Genomic DNA, 22,555 nt, shown 5'->3' with positions numbered 1-22,555 from the left:
ATGCAGACTTTTCTTCCTGTTTTTGCAATTCGTCGTTTGTTTTGTTGCGTTTAATTATTATTATAAATTCGATAGTGATTTCTTAATCTAGCGTGAAAGCAATTGTACCATGTTAGTTTATTGTTTATTTCCATTTTTTAAATGTTAAATTGTGTATATTATGATAAATTAGTTCGGTAATCCGAATTTGTGTTTTAGGTTTCAACGCGAGCGAAGAGGCGGTGAACGGGGCGGGGGCTTCCGCGGAAGGGGCGGCGGCGGCCGCGGGGGCAGCCGCGGAGGAGGCAGCGATAGAGGCCGCGACTTTTCTAGAGACGGCGGCTCCTGGGGCGGAAAATCAAGTCTGAAAGGAAAACAGCCCGGCGGAAGCTTGAGAAAAATGCGCTGGGATAACGTAACGCTGCAGCCATTTCGCAAAGACTTCTACGTTCCCCATCCGAACGTTCACGCGCGCCCGGTTCAGGAGATAGACGATTACCGCAGTCGGCACGAAATTACAGTCAAAGGGACCAATGTTCCCAAGCCGACGATCTTCTTCAACGAAGGCGGGTTTCCGGACTACGCGATGCGGGAGATCGTGAAGCAGGGGTTCACTAACCCGACACCCATCCAGGCTCAGGGGTGCCCCATCGCGCTGTCGGGACGGGACATGGTCGGCATCGCGCAGACGGGCTCCGGAAAGACCCTGGCCTACATTCTCCCCGCCATGGTGCACATTATAAACCAGGCCCGGCTGCTGAGGGACGACGGACCCATCGTTCTAGTTCTAGCACCCACTAGAGAATTAGCGCAACAAATTCAACAGGTCGGTTATGTTCCCAAACTTACTGTTGTTCGGGAGAGAGTAAATACAGTTCTCACTTCAGTAGCAAAGTTTTTATACAATATATATATATCTTTTATAAAGTAATACAACACTGTAATACAAGTTTTACACACATATACCAGGGCCTCGATTGTGATGGGAAGATAAAGACGTCATACCTTCACCTTGACGGTATAGTGGAATATAAATTCCCTCTAGCGATTATAAAGATATACTACCGACCCCCCACCTTCAAGTTTTGGGTAGGTAAATCGATATGAAACAAGGGGAAGCGTACGTCATAGTACACATATCTACGCTCTAAAATGACATAGCTTCAGTGTGACGTCATAGTTGAAGATAAAAGTCTCCCGACCGACTACAAAGGTATACTATCGATGCCCCCCACCATCAAGTTTTGATGTAAGCACATTGGTTTATAGAACCCCTCGATACGTTTATCTACGCATTAAAAGTGTCAAAAATTGTTCCACCGAGCAATTTTTCCTTTAATTATGATTTATTCAAAATTTCAATAGTTTTGAGGTTGGCACTTTTTTTCTTAAAAGCCTATTGAAAATATGAGAGAAATATGTAAATTTCGAATTAAATTCCGACTTAACTGTCACTTTAATAAAATGAACGTCTAGATGTGGAAATAATGTCGCTAGGTTCTGTCCTATTAAAAAATAAGAGTATCTAGGCATTAAAAAGTTACCACTGTAAAAAAATATTTAGTTATTATATTTTTTCCATCTGTTTTATTATCTTTCTGAGAGAACGTATCGAGAGTCGGCCTTCTAATCGCTCGGTACTACCTCAGTAGATAAATGCAGACTATCGTTAAGCATATCGTTTTGGCAATGGTTAAATGTCATATAAAAATCATATTTAAGCGACCTTTTTTTGCTTGAATTAGGATTTGGATTGGAGTTTATAATCGCTTTGAAGTGGGCACTTTCTATCACAGAAGCCTATTTAAAATATAAATGAGAACTATTTTAAATGTTAATGACGTAAGGAACGCGGACTTATTTTTAGCGGTCATTCATTGGCTTATTTCGATCATATGATGTGGATATGACAAGTAGGTAGAACATACCGAGGTAAGATACAGATAGTACAGAAGTTAAGTATACTGTTTCCATATATACAGATAAAGATAGCGTTCTTAATGGAGGCACTGATTTCATCATTCGTAACCCTGTCATACATTGATTTCCCACACATTCGTTTAAGAGATCGCATTTCGACAGCGTTCACTCGGCTTTCATCCTTCCTCTGCCAGTTAAAAAATATAAAAAACCATCTTTACATATTGGTATACATATAGTTCACACATATGTTGCAGTGGAGAGAACAGAAGTAGATTTTTTCCCATAAGTTATTTTAAAAGAATCTTAAAATTAAAAGAAGTAAGATAAATAATAATTCAGAATACAGATACAAGTTAATAAAACGCACACAATTTAAATCAACTTAGTATTATTTAGATAATTAAATTTGAAGATAATAAATTGATACACTGCCTTTTAAAATTCAAAAATATATCCATATCATTTGCATATTCATTTGCAAACGCATGAATTCTCCTTATTGGCGAGTGCACTGTTGTTTGTTGTAAATACATTTACATAGAAGAGTTTATTAAATGGGGTAACCTGGCCAGGCACTCGCAAGTTAATTAGTTGTAACAGTTGCATTTAAAACGTCTACAGAATCAAGTGATGACGAAGATGCCGTTGTTTATAATAATTGTCAACGAGGGTGGAATCATCTAAAAAGAAGATTTTTTGTTTTATCTTTTATGTGCCTGTTGTATCTTTGCATGCACAATCATAAATACAAGGGTATTTTTCAACCACCTAATCAGATTTGATGTTTTCGCTCGGACATGGCGCAAATTTATCCAAATAACCTCAAAACCATGGTGCTAGTGGAAACTGGCGATGCGCAGTCACACTAGCACGGCGAGTTGCATCACTGAAATGCAAGTTTGTTTTGTATTTTTTTATTTGCCTCGTGTGCAAAGTGATTTAGGGTGACTATATTATTTTAACTAAATTGTATTGCTGTTGTTTTTCCTAACAAAATAAAAAATAATGGCTTAATTGATGTACCATCGTTACTGGAACAAGTGGCATTCAATGTTCCGATCCGCCGGTTGCGAAATAATAATGCGCTGTGCCGATCAAGGAACAGCAACTATAGCTTGCACGCACCGATGTCCTAATTGTGTCGCATTGTAAACCCGAGACAAGATCTGGACTTTTTTGTTGCGTGTCTTTCTAGATTTAAACAATCACTAAGATGCACCATCTTATCTTGAGGTAGTAATTATTATTTATTTTCTTTAGCTGTGTTTTATTTCAATTGTACCTGTATATATTATAAAGAAATGTATTTACCATTGTTCAATAGACTAAATAAGTCTGTAAATAAATAAACTAAAATACGTAGTTATGTTAAGTGAGAATTTTTGCTTTCCTCAGGTGGCCAATGACTTTGGTCAGAACATGCAGGTCCGCAACACGTGCATATTCGGGGGGGCGCAGAAGGGTCCGCAGGGGCGGGCGCTGGAGCGGGGAGTGGAGATCGTCATCGCCACCCCGGGCCGCCTCATCGACTTCCTCGAGAAGGGCACCACCAACCTCAAGCGCTGCACCTACCTGGTGCTGGACGAGGCTGACAGGATGTTGGACATGGGATTCGAACCGCAAATCAGAAAGATCATCGAGCAGATTCGCCCCGACAGACAGGTGCGGTTTATTCTCTTCTCCAACCAAAGTCGGTTACTTAGTACGCTGGAACCACTTTCCACAGGGGATGTGTTCACACAGTACCGTGTAAAAAAAGCATACTAAAATGGATAGGTTTCCTTGCACAAAAGTCAATTTAGGATTTCAAAATAATGAAATCGTTTACTATTTATCATACCTCAATTTTTTTCTTAAAAATAACAAGATATCTAAATACTTCAAAAAATCGTAACAAAGATTAATAACTATCACTACACTACTGCACCATTCGGGCAAAAGTTACAAACCCAAAATACATCATTTTGAGAAATCACAATTTGAAAGTTTGGAGAACTAAGAAAATCAGATTGTTGCGTATTGGGAGTTTTATGTATTTTACACAATATCTTCTCGCCTTTTTTCATAAATTCCATTGGTAACTTTTTCTTTCAGATACATTTTCATATATCTGAAAGGTAATGTGGCAAAGTGGCTAAAATTTGATTTAGTAACATGCTTGTTCATAATCTCGACAATGCGAGCCAAATGAGTTGGAAGGAAATATTACAAATAATTATCAAATTGTGTGGTTAAAAATAGGTTTTATATAAATTAAACATTTTTAACACGTTTATTGTTATATGTTTTATTATACAAATACCTAAACACAAACAAAATGTTGTTTTTAGGAAGAAAACCGCCATACTAATGATTCAAGACGATCTTAATCGTCTAACTGACTATTGTATTGAAAATAAACTGTTTTTGAATATAAATAAATGTGTCTGTATTACATTCACAAGGAAAAGAAAAATTCTTAATTTTGATTACAAACTAAACAATAATGTACTAATGAGAAAGCACGAAATTAAAGATCTTGGGATTGTTTTAGACTCAAAACTACTTTTTGAATCGCATATCAATAAAATTACCTCCAAAGCATTGAGCATGTTAGGTTTCATAATTCGAATGAGTAAACACTTTAATAATCCAAAGGCCCTTATTTCATTATATTATACATTTGTCAGAAGCCATTTGGAATACGCCTCTCAGATATGGAATCCCCAGTATGCCATATATATAAGTAGGATAGAAAATATTCAAAACAAATTTATAAAGTACCTTAAATACAAAACCGGTATTTCTTATGTATCTACTCTCACTGCCTCCACCTTCCATGGAATCATTTCTCTACAATACCGCAGAGTGTGTGCGGACCAACTACTGCTTTACAAAATTGTGACAGGAATGGTTTACTGTACAGAGCTGCTTGGTTTAATAACAATACATGTGCCAGCCAGGATTTGTAGACGGTACCACCTGTTTCATGTACCAACAAGTAAAACATCGTATGTTAAAAATGCTTTTTTTCGTAGGTCTTTTTCAATGTACAATACAAAATTTAAAAATAAAGATTATACAAACATCACTCTGTCAGATTTAAAATTTAAACTAAAAATGTATTATGTAACTTAGTAGACATTATAATAATAAATATGTACATCTCCCCCCCCCCCCCTCCTTATCCTATCTTCAAGCATTTTTGTCCTTATCCCGCCCAATTTACAGTAACTTAATGTTCTTAAAATTAATATTTAAAAAATCTTTGATTATTGAGTACTTGAAAATAACATTTTTATATGTATAAATTGTATGTATTTATTTGATATGTAATATATATATTCTTTACTAACTTTGTATACTATGTGGAAATCTGTTATTGGTTCTGAGTTTATACACTATATCTGTTTGTTTACTAAAAATATGTATGTAGAACTGTTGATTTCCCTAATAAAATAAAAATAAAAAAATAAAAAAATACTTACAAAATCTACCTAAACTGTCAATAAAATCTGTCTGCCTTTAGTGATTTATGCTTGTTGAGATTTTATTAAAAAACTCACACCAGTTTTTCACTAACAAATCATTTCAATTTGCACAACTTTTTTCTAATTAAGTGACCTTGGTGACTTTTCTCTTAAATAATATAATTTTACACTTTGAATGTCATATTTAACTCAAAACTGACTTTTTTATGGTTAGTGACTTTTGTCTGAACGGTAACGATACATTATACGCCACATAAGTAAAAGAGCGATGTAGGGTATTCCAATAATTTATTTATGTTACTATGGATTGTTAAATTAATGTTCAAAAGTTTTTTTATTAAATTTTTGGACCATGTAAAACGAGGTTCCGGTGTATGTGCACAAGCGCAGTACACTGCCGTGTAAAAATATAAATAAGTCATTGACAGTAAAAATGTGTAAAACATAGGAACAGGAATTCATTGCAACATTATAAAATGGACATTTTATTCAATACCATCGCCAAATGATCTAAAAACTAATCTAGCGGCTGACTTTCCTATCTTGTCATCTCACGCATGCATTATAGTATTTTTTTTATAAATTTTATAACATCAATTCAGATTATTATTATCATTATTTAAAATAAAAAAAACTACAAGTCAGCAAAAGATTAATTCCATAGTCATGTGAGTGGCATTAGTGATTTATAATCTGTATTGAAATTATTATTTATTTCAAAACTATTCTGTCTCCAGGTCCTCATGTGGTCAGCCACGTGGCCCAAGGAGGTGCGGAACCTGGCCGAGGAGTTCCTCCACGACTACGTCCAGGTGAACATCGGCTCCCTGTCGCTGGCGGCTAACCACAACATCCTGCAGATAGTAGACGTGTGCGAAGCCTTCCAGAAGGAGCAGCGCCTCCTCAACCTACTCAAAGAAATCTCCGTAGAACCGGAAACCAAGACCATTATCTTTGCGGAAACTAAAAAGAGGGTAATTATTTTTCAGTTCCGTGTTTCATAAAGGTATTTTATTGTCAACAATGTTTGAGTATGTCCTTGCAGACTGCAGACTGGCTGGATTTCCTCCCTAGGGAGTTATTCATATTTAAATTGATTTCAACAGAGAGGGAAAACATTTTTGAGAAGGGAATAATGAAAATTGGAAAATCGTTTTCAGGCATTGCCTAGTAGGTGATTTGGATCAGCCGGATGAATCTCACCCACGTGATAAAGGTTTCAGCTCTTTAACTTCACAAAAGTCAACAGATGGAAGAGTTGAGGAAATGTGGATGTTCAAACATGGGCAGAATGGTGAATGTTACACAGTGTGTAATGTGGCCACTTAAACCAGCCAATGACAGATCATAAATGCCTAGACTTCCATATTCCCTTCTCAAAAAATTTTTCTCTCTCTGTTGAAATCAATTTAAGTATTTTATTATTTTTAACACTTGCATGTGCTAAAAATCACCCTGGAAACGGTACTGTAACGTCGTGTTACATGTACCAAAATTACAGGTATATAAAAGCAAAAATTTAACACATGCTTTTAAAAATCTATTTTCCATAATTTGTAAAAATAATCCATAGGCCTGATATTGCAAAATATTACTTTATTACCTTAAAAAACTTATGTAGATTCACCACACAGGGGCTAAAAATATCACCGCAGTCATAAGCAAAAAGGCAGTTATTTACAAAAGTCCTATTTTGAAATATAGCACTTTTTGGTATTTATCAACTATATGCAAATTTAAAACAACGATAATTAGTCAAAAGTAGAAGCATAGAACCTGTGTGCGTCATATTTACGTTACTATGGAGTTTTTAGTTAGGAATCCCTAGATATTGTGTTTATTGCTTAGCATAGTTTACCTCTCGCATACAGATATTGAAAGTAAATACATGATAATATCGCCCCCAGGTGGACAACATAACGCGCGCGATAAACCGCGTGGGCTGGAAGGCGCTCTGCATCCACGGGGACAAGAACCAGCAGGACCGCGACTACGTGCTGCAGCAGTTCCGCCACTCCACCGCCGGCATCCTCGTGGCTACGGACGTGGCGGCTCGAGGCCTAGGTGAGTGTACGCCCCCCGCCCTAGCCCGGTCCCCCAACCCTGCCTGAAGACCTCACTTATTCTGCTGTGCATATTGGTTGAACATTTTAATGTGGGATTATGCGAAAAGAACACTCGATGATGCGTGTATGCGTAATACGAATATTGCCGCTCTCAAATGAAACCTCGCCAACTAACAAAAGTTTAATATTTTATTTGAAATATATTTAAGCCCATAAGGAAAATGCGTAGAAGCAAAGAAAATAACGATTACGACTATACAGTAATAAATAGATTATACGTTTTCTGTCATTTGGTGATGCAGTATGGCCTCGAGAATTCGAACAAGCGAAAAACAGAACCTTGGCAGATTACCGAGGCGTCCAGATTGCGGTCAGAAATAGTTAAATGGAAATAAAGCATATATTTTAACTTTAGAAATTTATCAAACGACAATATTAACAATAGTGAAAAATAAACATGTAGGAAGGCTGCGCGTTTGACATGAAGCTAAAAAAACAGAAATCAAGTAGTTGTCTTAAAAAATATGGATTTTTTTACTCTTCTGCATAAGCAGAAGAGTAAAAAACATAAGTTTTTCCAAATTCACTTCAAAAGTGCGGTCTCTTTGTCGACAAAGGAATATAACCTCGTGGCTATCAAATTCGTTATCTTCAGTCGATTTCAAAGCAGTAATTAATGCTCCCACCGCTTCTGAAGACGAAACTTTTTGGAATCAATGGCTGTAACGCTTTAACAACTTCCCGCCCCACTGTCCGAAATACCGCAGTCACCGGATAAACGAAGTCCGGATTAGCGAGGCCCTGCTGTCTTACATGTACAATGAATGTAATTATTTGAGTTACGTTTAAATTTTCAGTTTGATGAAAATATTCATTTTTATTTTAATTTCAACTACTATCGAGGGCTTCTCCAAACAATTTATATAATTAGATAACATTTACACAAACAACATAAACAATGAAACACAACTTGATACATTATATAAAAAAAAAAGAAAAGAACAATGAAAAAAACTCAGTAAGCATACTTATCTAAATGTTATAAGGCAAAATCTATAGCAAAAGTATATTAATTTATAGTTCTATGATAACTAAGTATTTAAAAAAAATATATTTGCATAATAATATGATAACATTTATCCTGACTATGCCTCAACGTACATTAACTCTTCCAAATGTCAATGCTACATACATATTTGTATTATTTTGATTTATTTATTACACCTTGTAGGCTTTTACATGTTTTACACATAAAGAACAGACATGTATTTTACACAAAAGTAGCAAAAAAATTAAATGAAGTAATAAGAATAAGAAAATATAAAAACTAATCTTACATATAGTACATACATACATACATACATACATATATTCCAGTAGAGAGAACAGAAGTTCATTTTTTCCCATCGGTTATATTAAAAGAATTTTAAAATTAGAAGAAGTTGGAAAAATAATAATTTATAATACACATATAAGTTAATAAAAGGTATAAAATAACAAAGTATTATTTGAGTATTTAAATTTGGAGATAATAAATTGATACACTGCCTTTTAAAATTCATAAGTGTTATATTAGATATATCTATATCATTTGCAAATACATAAATTCTCCTCATAGGCGAGAGTGCTCTGTAGTTTGTTGTAGAAAAAATTTATAGAAGAGTTTCTTAAATCGAGTAATCCGGCCGGGCACTCGCAAGTTAATTCGTTTTAATAGTTCGGAATAGTCAAATACTGAATTTAATATGTTAAATAAAAATAACAAATCATTTAATTTTCTTCTAGTTTCTAATGTATGTAAATTTAAATATTTATTTAAGTATGTATAATTAATATGTTCAACTGGAATACCTAATTTAAAAACAACGAAATGTAAAAATTTATGTTAAACTCTTTCGATATTATTTATATGCACTTTATAATATGGTGACCATATAACCGAGTTGTATTCAAGTTATATTATATAAAATATTATTACTTTTAATAATAATATTGTAATTTTTAAAAGGACTTTAAGGTGGTTCAGTTAGTTAAATCTTTCATTGAGAGCTGCAATATTATGTATATATAAGGTTGGGTTTTGTTCGTAAGTTGGTTGTTCTGTTTTTAATGGTATTTATTCTTCAATTATATTATTATAGTTAACGCAAACATTTACCTTTTGAGCCAGTAACTTCGAGATGTGGGAAGTGACTTCGGGCTGCAGTTCTGGAGTCCACCATACTACCACTAGACCACTATCTGTGTTCACTGTGACATTTTCTTATTTGCATCGAATGGTGAATATCGCATTCGTCTGTTGCACGAGTGCGAGATGATCAGTTTTGCTCGGGTGATAATCCGGGGACTGAACATATACTGGCGAAGACTCTCAGTGTTGTTATTAACTTTGACATTGAAAATCATCTTCCCGGCTAAAGATTAGGACTTGTTATGGCATTGAAAGCAGAACACTCACATTGGAAATTTCCCTGTTTTGAGTTAAGTAATTTTTCAGAATGAATGTGTCGGATCCCCAAACTCCCGAAGTTCGTAACCGGTAAAACCAGCGAGTTGTTCAATTTGCTCCGCCATGCATTATACACAAACATTGGACAAATACTCCCTAATTATATGTGAAATCTCGGAGGTGTATTTCAATAACCCGAGGTTGTCATATTTGTAGCCCGGAAATGGTGTTCCTCTGTACTTGGCACTTTATGTTTACATATTTAAGTAGTTTTAAGTTTGAAACAAATTCTTAATTATAATTAAGAAAGGATTTGTTCAGTCTGAAACTGCAATTATCGTACAATCCCCCCTTTGGCTCTCACATCTACCCATCCGCAACACGGATAAATGCGCCGTAATTTCTTTTCAAAATTCCTCACTAAGCGTGTCTCGCAATACACGCAACAATGATGTTGCGCGTACAACAGATAACCGATAGTGAAATTATGCCCTTTACCGTTTCAGCCAAAAGTTACATTGAAGGAGACGCCGGGGCTTAATTCAGGTGTCGATGTATGCGAATATTACTGACTCAACCAATTTGCACAGTGCTAAAAAATGTCTAAAGTTATTCTAACCGGTACAATGAAATATAATTGTCTCACGAAGGCAGTTAGTATGTACTAAAGTATGCGGGTGATACCTTTGGAAAATTAAAGGGGTTTACAGGTAGTTACTAGGGGCGACTTTACATCGGATATTTTTCAGCTTTTCCCGGTGCGGCGATCCCAACGACAACGGCGGTGCCGAGAACTTGTATTATTTATTCTTCAGTTGTTTTTCTAACCCGGGGGGGTATAAGGTCAAGAGAACATATAGAGGTCCGAGGCAAACATTATATTCAGCTATAACGACTTTCCATTGCTAAAACCACTAGGGTTCCAGTATTCACTACACATTATCTGTCTATATTTTCGAATTCTATATGAGTTGTATCTTAAAATAATTTCATTTACCACTCGGTGTAATGTTAGATGATCGTGTCTTTGACTTTCTAGGGGATGTTATATTGGTTCCTACCATAAGTTATAAAAATATGACTACGTATCTAGCATGATGTATAAATGTTAGTGTATTGTAGAAACTATACTTTTTACATTTTGGGAGCCAAAATACCAACATAAACAGCCAACGGTTAAAGATGAAGCCCTTTCCGTTAATGAAGCACATGATGTAGGCATTCTTGTCGGGGAACTTATATACCATCCGACATCTTTCAATTTACATAAATATGAATATCGTGCTAAATATTTGTATAACAATGGCTATTACAATGGAAATATTTAGTAAGTAGACTAAAAATACAGCACTTACGCTGGCTAAATAAAAATACGTTAGATAGTATAAAAATATGGACAGCTGATTCTTATAGATCTCGTTGCGCTGATTCCGAATATATTAATAACTCATTTTGCACAAAAATGTTGTTGCAATATTTACTATTGTATGGAAACACAACTCAGCAACCATCTCTTCAACCAACAAGTTTCTCAGAGATGGCTGTCCATTTTCAAAAGGAAAGTAAATATTTGCATTCTTTGTGATGTACTCAAAAAATCACACTCACTCCTTATTAATCTGTAAGTTTTATATCTTAATTATCTGTTAACGCATTATATTTTCTTTTGAACATTTTTATATGACAAGTTGATTTTACTTTGTAATACTGTATCGACAATTTTATAGGCCTCAATCTATTGACACATAACCTAGAATGTGTCAGCATATGCATAGTAGATGATCATAATTCATAAGTGCCCTTGATGTATTGTGTTGTAAAAATGTCTCTATATAAGTCGTCCGTAATAATGGGCCTTTTGGTTTATTTTAAATAAGAGTTGCAGTATTATTGACCTTGCTTATAATGTACAAGGTTTATATTTCACAATTGGATTTTATTTCCTGGCTATCTATATCTAAGAAGTGTTGGGAATGGGAGGAAATTTTGGCTGTGGACCTTATAGGAACTTCTCTGCATTTGCTTAGTGAAGAGAAAACCACAAAACTCATTCAAGAGAAGCCGGACTATTAGTAGACATCAGTAGGCCTCCCGTTTCACTTGAAGAGATCACGGCATTTTGTGTCCTGTTATCATTTATTGTCCTTATTACCTGTACTATCCTGACCATGAAAGATACTACCTCTTGTGATAAGTCATTGTGACGCGTCTGCGTCGCGCCTCCAGGTTCCGTCTTTCGGCGTCGAAAAGGGGGCAATGCATCAACAAGTGGGGAACATCTCGATGGGTTTCATCATCACATGGGCAGCAGTTGATCTCGGAATGTTTAAAATAGTGCAGATAGCTCATAAACCCGCAGTGCCCCTTTGATGATTTATGTGAGTTCAAAGCTCATACAATGCTTTTTCCTGAAATCAAAGGCATAAAAAATAGAAGGAAAGGATATTTTAGAAATCTGTCCTGTGGTTTAGTTCCATAATGGGCCTTAATTACAAGCTGATTGATACAAGTGCCAAGTTAGTAAACAAAATAATATGGTTGATATTTATTATTATTCATTTACGAGCTCATTCAACCCGTGTACAGTAAAACCCCTGTTTTACGTTTTTCAGGGGAGCTACAAAAAAAAAGTGTAAAACTGAGGAAAACTTTAAAGTGAGGAAATTAAAAATGTATGGAAAAAATTAAATTTCATTAAAATATGATTATTGTACGAGACTACACTAAATTTACTGCAGAAAAATTGTAAGAACTGCCGTGATTGGGGATTATTCATATTTACCAATGATATAATTAAAAATGTTTTGTATTTTTTCAAACAAAACTGCAATGTGTATAAATAAATACATGCATAAATTGTATCTAGGTACTTAACCTTAAAAACAAGAAAATAAAAATTTGAATTAGCATAAAATGCATAAAACTATTTTTTCCCTAAATATTGGGAAATTTTATTTATATGTTATCACTTTTTTTAGTATGGCACCACAAAATTTCAACTGTCATTTACATCGCGGACCATTTCACACTTTTATGATAACTGTTTAAACTATCTCCTTTTCACATTATGTGTGTATAACATCAAATAATATTTATATTGCCAAATCTTTTAACATTCTGCATTGTAATTTATTGATGTAAAGACTTTATTCTTCCTAAACTTGCGTCAACTACATGTCACTATTTCGTAAAATGTCAAAATTAGGCACTTAAACAAAATGGTCAATTACTCTGCACCTACTTAGAATTTAGTTTGAGACAATAATTAACACATTTATTTATTTACCTCGATTTTATTCTCCATTCACGCGGCGGCGCGCGGCTTGTCTTTTGACAGATCGAATGAGTTGTGAAAGAAATTCGACGTAAAACCTATGAAAAACGTTAATTGGGGGAAAATTGAATGAGAATGTAAATAAAAAAATGGTACCTAAATATTTTGGTATAAAAAGCGGGAAAACGTGAAAACGAGGTTTTACTGGAGTTACAATTAACACTTCATTTTATAATATACAGGTACGATTAAAAGAAAGTTTAAGCTAGGGTACTTTAAAAAAAAAATAATGACAAGATCAGGTTTATTTTACTGATTGTTTAAATCTAGAAAGATGTACACCAAAAATGTCCAGGTCCTGTCTCGAGTTTACAATTGGGACATTGCTGCTGCAAGCCATAGTTTGTGCTGTGCTGATCGAAGAACAGCGCATCATTATTTACGCAATTGGTGGATCGGAACGTTGAATGCTGCTTGTTCCAGTAACGATGGTACATCAATCTTGTCATTTAGTAAACCAAACATTGAATGCGGAGTCAATGTTATTTCTATTATTTATGCTCTTACAATAAACGGTTTAGATGTTCATAAACTATACATAGCAACAACTGGTGAACGCATAATCGTAATAATTTTAATTATTATATTGAGAATGTATTGTAAACAAAAGAAGGAAAAAAAGCAAAGAGGAATTGAAACGAAACGGAAACCACGTTAAAAAGTGTCGGAGAATTGAGGTGATGGCCATTCAGCGGACAGGATAGCTGATCTAATTACCGCAGGAGCAGAGCGGTGTGGAGTAAGTCTGACAGCTCTGCACAACTATTTGCAGTTCTGGGCATGCGAGCCAGTGAAGAATGGTGACTGTAGTTTGTACTATTGTACTCATCGGAACATGTGTCGGGAGTCTGGTGGTTCTTGTGGGTGCACTAAAGTTTATGGTGACAGTAATTTTGGGCAATCTATTAGGTTGCAGACGGCTTTGAGCATCAGAGTGAGGTCAGCAATTGTCCTTCATATTATATGATCGTAAACTATTACTAATCTTTGATAGTACATAATAATCAAATGGTGTAATAGCTTGGACAATTCCCGCTGAGATCTCAATAATCAAATGCCATTTTTTCTAAGCCTGGGTGTTCTGTCCGTTCACCTCTGTGATTGGGCTTTTTGGCTTGTTGCAATTCCGACATTTGTGATTTTATATTTTAAATTTCTGAAACCTGTGTATATCTTAAAGCCTTGTTCACAACATGTAAGGCTACCACAGGTGACCAAATTATATTTACCTATATCTTTATTAATAAGTATGGGTAAGAAACAAAATACACATATAGTCACCATTTATCGCAACAATGAGCAGAGAGAGTCATGTTATTTCAGTGAGCCCGATAAGCATATAATGTACCGTGGTAAAATGATTTTACCAAGCACATTATTTGAAAATATTTTGATTTCAAATGTCTTAACACAGGTGATATTTTATATGATGTATTGTAGTACTTAAAATTGTTACAAAACTTTTACAAAACAAATGTAAAAGTAAACCTTTATGAGGCACAAAGTTAGAGCCTTTTTTTCTACAGTAGTTGCAGTTCTATAGTATACGAGGTTTATAGTATTAAAGTGGATTTTACTCTTTAGCTATCTATATACATATATATATAGTCTTGAAAACGGAAGGACATTTTAGCTACGGACCTTTTTAGGAACTTCTCCGTACTAAAAATAATAAAATTAGGGGCTACGAGAGACGGTAAGTGTACGAAAATAGTGAATATTGGAACATTTGAACAATGGGGTGGATAGTTGCCGTTTCAGACTGGGCAAACCTCCGTAGTGGCGGTGGAATGAAATGTCTCGATTGATTGTTTTCAGAGGCTCATGCCATATGGACTGTTGGCTAGAACAGTGTCCAGAGCAGTGTGTCGATTAACACACTGGGGTGCATGGTGCCTCTGTGTCGTGATTAGCCGCCTCTACGCTATATATAGTGCCGTGCCGCCCGCGTTATACTAGGTACCCACTCTCGGCCTCGAATCACACCCCCGGCCTACATTGTTTTACAGCCGCTGCCCGCTGAGCCGTTCCCCGCCAGGTATTGTACTCTCTGGTTTACCGCTTTATCCCCGCTGTCCGTAGCCTCACACGCCAGACTGTCTTTACTGGAACTTTCTACTAATCTGTATTGCCGCTACCGCTTTTACATACATATCACATTACTCTCACATGCGAGACAGTTTTAATAACATATCCAATATGTACTGTTAACTTTGTATTAAACTGCATAGATCTTGATATTTAATTTCTTCTATGCGAGTGTCTCTCGAGACTCTTATAACAAATGCGGGAGGTTTACAGGTTCATTTTGCCAGTAAATTCATCATTCTTTGCCCACCAATACGATACCAAACATCACTAAAAACAACAACAGACATTTCTGCATATTTAATCACACAAAAGTATCGATATTTTATTTTGGTGTTTGTTGTCAGAATGGAGATCATATAAATTCACACCTACTTAAAATCAATAAACTTCCATTTGTAATCGTGTCGAGTAATTGTTATGTCATGTGTATTATTTTTCTTTTCTTATCTAGGAATTTATTAAATTGGCTTCCAGAGTGCATGCTTCCTACGTTTTACAATTAATTAAATAGTGTTGTTTTATTCACTATACTTTCAATGTATTTTCTTTAATTGGAATCAAACAGTAAAATGTAAGATTGGCTCTTGTTGTAAAAACATAGTTCTTACACAGTTATCCTTAGAAAAGACTCTTAAAAAAGGCAATTTATCACATCTGTAATTAAAATTAATTTACTGCAAGAATTTTTGTAGTCCATCACTGAAACTTTAATACAAATCTCCAAAGAATATTACTATTTTTATGAACTGATTTCAAACCTAACTATTTTTTAATTAAGTTTGATTTTCAAAGCATTAATTTTTGTAAAAATATTGAACAAACATTTGTCTCGTCTTTGTATTTATTTATTTACTCCAAAAATCCCATCGCTTTCTTACAAGAATGGGTATTTTGTGTCTTAACTCTCTCAACATCAGAATTTAAAAAAAAAAGTAATTTTTGATAAACTTTTAATGGTTATTGTAGAGAATTAGAATTTTTTAAAAAAATTATTTGAGGTTTTATTAGAGTGAATTATTAATTTATTAAGAAGTACAATTTTTTTGTTTGTATTCATAATAAATAATTGAAAATGCTAGATATCAGAACTTGGTAGTTTACTACAACAATGAATCTGATTTGCTCGGGGAAAGACCTTTATACCATATATAAATATTTTTGTGTTGTATTTTTGGGTACAGAGATTTTTAAATACGACATACTGTTTGGTTTCATATTAATATCATTACATTTATTACTCATTTATTTCATTATTAAATACTCTTTATGTTTTATGAAATTTCAGTGCGGTAAAACCTTGAGATAACAGTTAAATGGCTATTATTTTAATTTATTTTTATATAAGTCCGCATGTAAACGGCCCTTTAAAAATCATGTATACCTTGAAAACAAAATATTTGGTAAAAAAAAAACATTAGTTTCATACAAAATTACTAATTTATGATGTTTTTAATGTCGCCTGTAAAGTTATCATTTAGTGACTTCACACGGTACTGCGTGGAACGTATGCCTCGTGTAAAAGAGGTTCCAGTGCACATAATAATAAAAATATATTTAATTTTTCGTAATTTGAATTTTAAAGAAATGTCAAATCAATCGAGGGTTTACCGTATTTCTATGTGTAGCGGCGAAATTAAACAGTAACGCTGTAATTTTCTTATTAGAGCTGAGACAAGTATGTTTTGTAAATGTCCATGTATCCCCTTGACTGCAGACGTGGAAGACGTAAAGTTTGTGATAAACTACGACTACCCGAACAACTCGGAGGATTACGTCCACCGCATCGGGAGGACGGGGCGCTCGCAGCGCACGGGCACGGCGTACACGCTGTTCACCGCGCAGAACGCCCCCAAGGCCAGGGACCTCATCGCCGTGCTGCAGGAGGCCAACCAGAACGTCAACCCGCGCCTCTACGAGATGAGCAACATGGGCGGCGGGATGAAGGGTGACTAATTTTTATAATATTCACTATTCCTTAAAAAATGAGATATTTTTTTAAGGTTTGCAAGAAGTAAATCAGCACACAATGTGTGCCTATAAAGGGTTGAAGTAAAATTGACAGAATATATAATGTGTGTGATGTGTAACAGTTTAGTTGTGTAACAAATTAGACTTGGAAGAGCTTGGGAAACCCGATTACCTTTTATGTCACGCTAAATAGCATTTAAGTTTTAAAATAGATTTCACTATCTCTGATTATTGCAAAAAAAATTGTAAATCGTCTCTAAAGTTATAAATAAATTGAAATTATGGTTTGACAAAAATACATTATCTTTAAATACGGAAAAGACAAATATCATCCCATTTTTTATTAACAAAACAAATTTAGATTCAATAGTAAAAATAATTATTCACCAAAGCAATTGTAACAAAACTAGCTGCGATCTTACATGTTCAGTACTTGATGCAACAGATAAAATTAAATATCTCGGTGTATACATGGACCAAAACTTAAAATGGAAAGACCGTATTAGTGAACTAGTTTAACGTATTAGAAAATGTATAAACATATTTATTAGATTAGGGATATTTTAAAAATCAACTATTCAAAAATAGCTTATTACTCAATTGTACAATCTTTGTTGCAATATGGTATTGTAGGATGGGGTAGTGCATATGCCAATATATTAAACCCTCTTAAAATAGTACAAAGATTAATTATTAAAGAATATCGAATATCCATAATCCTGAATTTGAAAAAATTCTACCTCATCTCTGTAGGGATATAAATAAAAATTAATTATTAAAGTAATTTTAAAGAAACCCTCGACATTCAATTCGGAAAGTCTATATAACATATTTAAGGTTCATACAGTAGACACTCTTTATAAAATAATTTGAGATAAATAAGTCACTCAGATACCAACATAATATTAAAATTCCTAAATTCCATACAAGTCATGGTCAAAATAACTTTGCCTTCAAAGGTGTAAAAAATTATGATAATCTTCCCAATGAACTAAAAACTATTAAAAATAATATATCAATAAATAAATTTAAAGTTAATAAGTTAACTCTTAAAAGACGGTGCTGAATAATCCCTTTGCAGCCGGTGGTGTAACACAATGTGACCACAAGCATAAGTCGAGATATTTTGAAATGTAAGCTAAAATACCAAATTATTTACAATGGTATGTGTTAAAAATGATCTTTATTCAAAGATGTTACATAAAAAATATAAAATTAAAGCATATTTATGCAAAATAAAGTTAGAAATTGTGTTCATTCCTTTTAAAATCCCGCTAGCAAGCGCTGCCACCCGCGTCTGGTTGTCGACTGAATTCCGAATTACACTTACGACTGAATTTAGCGGAAATATATCAACCGGGAGACTAGAAAGTATGCTATGCTAATACAACTCTTATTTGAATGCAAAAAAGAATATCAAATTTTTATTGCAAATAAATACTAGATTTTATAAGAATAAATAAAAACGCTGTTAAAACATATTCTTAGAATAATATTGAAATAAAACCTAAAAAAATAGCAAAAAAAACTTGTAAGAAATAAAATAATAGTACGTAATACGTGATATAATCAAATCATAATTAAACATACACAAAAATGACAACGTAAACACGTTTTTTAAAACTAGTTACGAACAAATTTTTTGAACACTTTAAATGAAATAACTTTGCACACTTCCTTGGGTACACTTCCACTTATTTGTTTGACCAATTAGCGCTTTCATCCCCTAATGGACATCTTCAGACTGGGGAATATTATAAAATGTAAAAAATCAAAATATTATCTTAAGTGTGGAAATGAGTGGAAGTGTACCAAGTATTTTTGATTAATAACTTATATGTAAATGTATGTAAATATTACATCATTACAATGAAATTCCATCAAGAATTGTCAAAAAATAATTTAAATCAGATAAATTGTAAATAAATTGTAGAAACATTTCGGAAACACGGTGTGTTAAATACAGCGTCAGCTCAGTATACTACAAAAAACTTCACGCGACTGATGTGTTCTCTGTCCCACAAGTGGTATAATTCTGTATCGTGCTCTTTCGGTATTGTTTTCTCGGTCACTCAAGCTCCGCCCCTAACGAATAGTGTCCTTGTCGGTCTTCTGATATGCTTTATTCTCGTGCTCTTTCTTATAAAATTTAATAAACCACTTATAATACTGGCATCTCTTTCGTTTGTTTTAATTTATTTTACAAAATGAAGAAAATGTTTTTTATAGAAAAAGCCCGTGCATTTTTTATAAAAATGTTTCCTTATTTTGGTGTAAAAAAGTCCATATAAGAATTACAAAAAATATGAGTTGGTTATTTAAAAAAATAAGAGAGTTATTAAACGTTTTTTACCCGAGGTAGACATCCGTTACCGCATAGCCACACATGAGTTAAAGAAATTTTTTGAAAACAACATTAAATTTTAATTAGTATGTTTTATGTTTTTTCTTTATATATCCTAGGTTTTTATTTTTCTTTCTCATGTACTCGTATTTAAAATTATATAAACTTTTATAAATAAACAACTAAAACAGTGTACGTCACTCTCCAAGCACAAGAGTTAGTCTCTTTTTTTGGAGAGTTACAGTGATAAATTAACTAGATATGTAAAAGTAGATATGTTTAGAATTTTACAAAAACATGTACTTTTTATGAAATTTATAAATAAAAAAAAAATTGAAAAAGATAACTAGAGGTATTTCCTCCATTAACATCACATTTAAAAATGACATAGCCCGTGTTATTGTCATGACAGCTCTACCCAAATTGAAATAAGATGATATAAAAAGTAAAAATTGTGTTGCTTTTAATTGAAAAAAATCTCTTATTGTTTTTATGTATATTTCATTTTTACTTTTTATGTTTATTCATTTACATATGTTTTTTTTTCTTTTTAAAACTAGTATTTTAACCATATCTTATTTAAAAAAAAAAATTATAAATGGTATATTCTGTAATTTATTTTTGTTCTTCAATTTTTATTATTATCGGTATGTTTTCCAATTTATATTTTTGTTTAATTTCTTAATTACTCATTTTATATATTATAATGTGTATTTGTGGTTCAATTTTTATTATTATCGGTATGTTTTATAATTTATAATAATTGTGTCTCATTTATGTACTATTAATGGCATATTTTCTAATCTATTTTTATGATTCAATTTTTATTATTATTACTTGCATGTTTTCTAATTTAAATTTATATTGATTTTTTATAATGTTATTATTATTCTTTGAATTTATTAAGCATCATTTAATGAAATTAAAAATAATAAAAAACACATGAATAAAATAAGGTCCTTCCTAAACACAGGAATTTCCTAGCTAGTCGGGACCTGAAACAAATAAACTCTGTACATTTTAAAACTGTGAAATGCTAAATAAATAAATAAATAAAAAAAAAAATCCACAGAATTGAAATAATTTGGTGAGAATCCAAGATTTTGTGTTCAATTAGGTTGGTATCCTATCAACGAAATGCAAGTAAAAAGTAAAGTAAACTCGATTAGAGATCGCATAAGGAACATTATCTCCACGATTTTGTTACCTGGCTAACTAGTTGTGGTGTATTTGGAGTTTTGACAGTTAACAACATTTTTCTCAAGCTTGGGTTTTCTGTGCAATAATTCTCCACTAATTGGGCCTTCTGGCATTGACATTTATATTCGCATTAAGTAATTATATAGTAAGAATAATGATTTTGCGTTTATAGGAAGAGGAAGGTACGGTGGAAACAGCGGCGGCGGCCGGGGCTTCGGACGCGGAGGGGGCGGGTTCAGCAGCCGGGGAGGCTCCCGCGGTCGGGGTGACTCCCGACCCGGATCCTTCTCGGGCGGAGCTCCCTCCTACAATAGCAGCGCCCCCGCCTACAATAGCAGCGCGCCCGCCTACAATAACAGAGCTCCCGCCTACAATAACAGCGCTCCCGCCCCGAGCGCCAACAACTCGGGCAGCCGCTGGGATAACTCGGGCAGCAAGATGAACCTGCGCAGCGGGCCCCCCGGCATCATGCAGCCCCCGCCGCCGCCCCCTGCCACCAACGGCTATCCCGGCCAGGCGTCCTACGCCTCTTTCAACGTGCCCCCTCCGGGCGGGGCCCAGACCTACTACCAGCCCTACGCCATGTCGCAGCCTCCGCCCAACCTCCAGCACAACGGCTACGCGTACCCCCCCCAGCCGCCTCTCCCTAAGAACTAAGCCGAACTAAATTTTCACCTTGCGACCGAACCAATCGATAATCGGTCGATTACAAGTTTTATTATTGGTAGACAGTGTTATATGGGGTGGCTGGAGGGGGATATTGTCACACTACTTTACAAAGTAAATTTGCTTCAAAAGCAATTAAAAAAATTTATGCGATTATTTTTATCAGTTGCATTGTTTTATTGTCCAGCTTTTATTTTAATGATAATTAGTGGAATCGCGGCTGCGGTCACGCAACACTCGACCAATGAACGCAACCATGTGTATTGATTTATATGGTGTTCCGCTACTTTCAGCCAAATCTGACGCTGACTCCCTCGTCTGGAAGTGTGCTGGCGTGAACTACAATTTGTATTTTAATAGTGATCCAATTTCTCGAGTGTCTGCCTGAGAAAATCTCCCCTAACACTATCTGAATTTCTCAATTCTTTTGTCTGCATCTAAAACATCTTCATAAACTATTTACGGCTATTTTAGGAATAGCAGCTACTGTTTGAAATTGAATCCTACGAATGTAGGATTATATTGTTTTTCAATTCTTGCGAATGAGCTTCTAATGCTCCGCTTTTACACATTTTTAATAAATAACGAAACATCCCAATTCATTTTAATATAATATAATAGTTATTTCACATGTTTCCTCCGTATCAATAATCCGTGAAAAAATATGTATGTAGTATGAATGTTTAAGGCACTATTAATGTGATTTTTCATTATCGGAATGGTGAATAATATTCAACAGAATATCAATTGTTCACTGGTTAATTAGGTTATAATCATTTTTAGTTAAGATTTTTGGTTCTTTTTGATAATTTGACTTTGTAAATGTTCTGGACCTCTTGTGCTGAGTTTATACGCAATACGTATTATTTTCTCTGAAGATGATTTTTATTTTTTCCAATAGAACCGTGTAATAACTTCAAGTAAAGTTAATTTTCCACTATCTGTAGGACATGAGGTGTGGCAATTCAACGTTTATATTATTTAGGACATATGAATTTTAAATAAATAATTTAAATCTATTTTACTTCATTATTTACTCCCAAATACTAGGAAAAAACATGGAAT

At 34.1% G+C, this 22,555-nt stretch overlaps 1 protein-coding gene across 2 annotated transcripts; it reads left to right on the top strand.

Annotated features, from left to right (window-relative positions):
* Positions 1-22,507, top strand: LOC148284398 (uncharacterized). Of its 2 annotated transcripts, XR_015824963.1 has the most exons (8): positions 1-111; positions 199-805; positions 3,298-3,564; positions 6,110-6,346; positions 7,280-7,436; positions 15,040-15,259; positions 17,027-17,257; positions 20,997-22,088. XR_015824963.1 is itself a non-coding variant. In XM_088240624.1 (7 exons), coding segments are annotated over exons 1-7 (1,986 nt in total). In that variant the 5' UTR covers positions 1-109; the 3' UTR covers positions 21,482-22,507. The 2 variants fall into 2 exon arrangements, 1 of the variants encoding a protein (XP_088096750.1); XM_088240624.1 differs by lacking the exon at positions 15,040-15,259 and having other exon boundaries at positions 20,997-22,507.
* Positions 22,508-22,555: the final 48 nt, after the last annotated feature.

This window comes from Micrasema longulum, unplaced genomic scaffold (assembly GCF_059751315.1).
Source record: "Micrasema longulum isolate JH-2025_06_02 unplaced genomic scaffold, ASM5975131v1 h1tg000126l, whole genome shotgun sequence".
Lineage (NCBI taxonomy): Eukaryota > Metazoa > Arthropoda > Insecta > Trichoptera > Brachycentridae > Micrasema > Micrasema longulum.
This window is presented reverse-complemented; position numbering and strand designations above follow the sequence as displayed.

Excerpts from the sequence above, each read along its gene's own strand:
- LOC148284398 (XM_088240624.1), top strand. Across the intron at positions 3,565-6,109 it reads AGATTCGCCCCGACAGACAG|GTCCTCATGTGGTCAGCCAC; the intron begins GTGCGGTTTATT and ends TTCTGTCTCCAG. Across the intron at positions 6,347-7,279 it reads TTGCGGAAACTAAAAAGAGG|GTGGACAACATAACGCGCGC; the intron begins GTAATTATTTTT and ends TATCGCCCCCAG.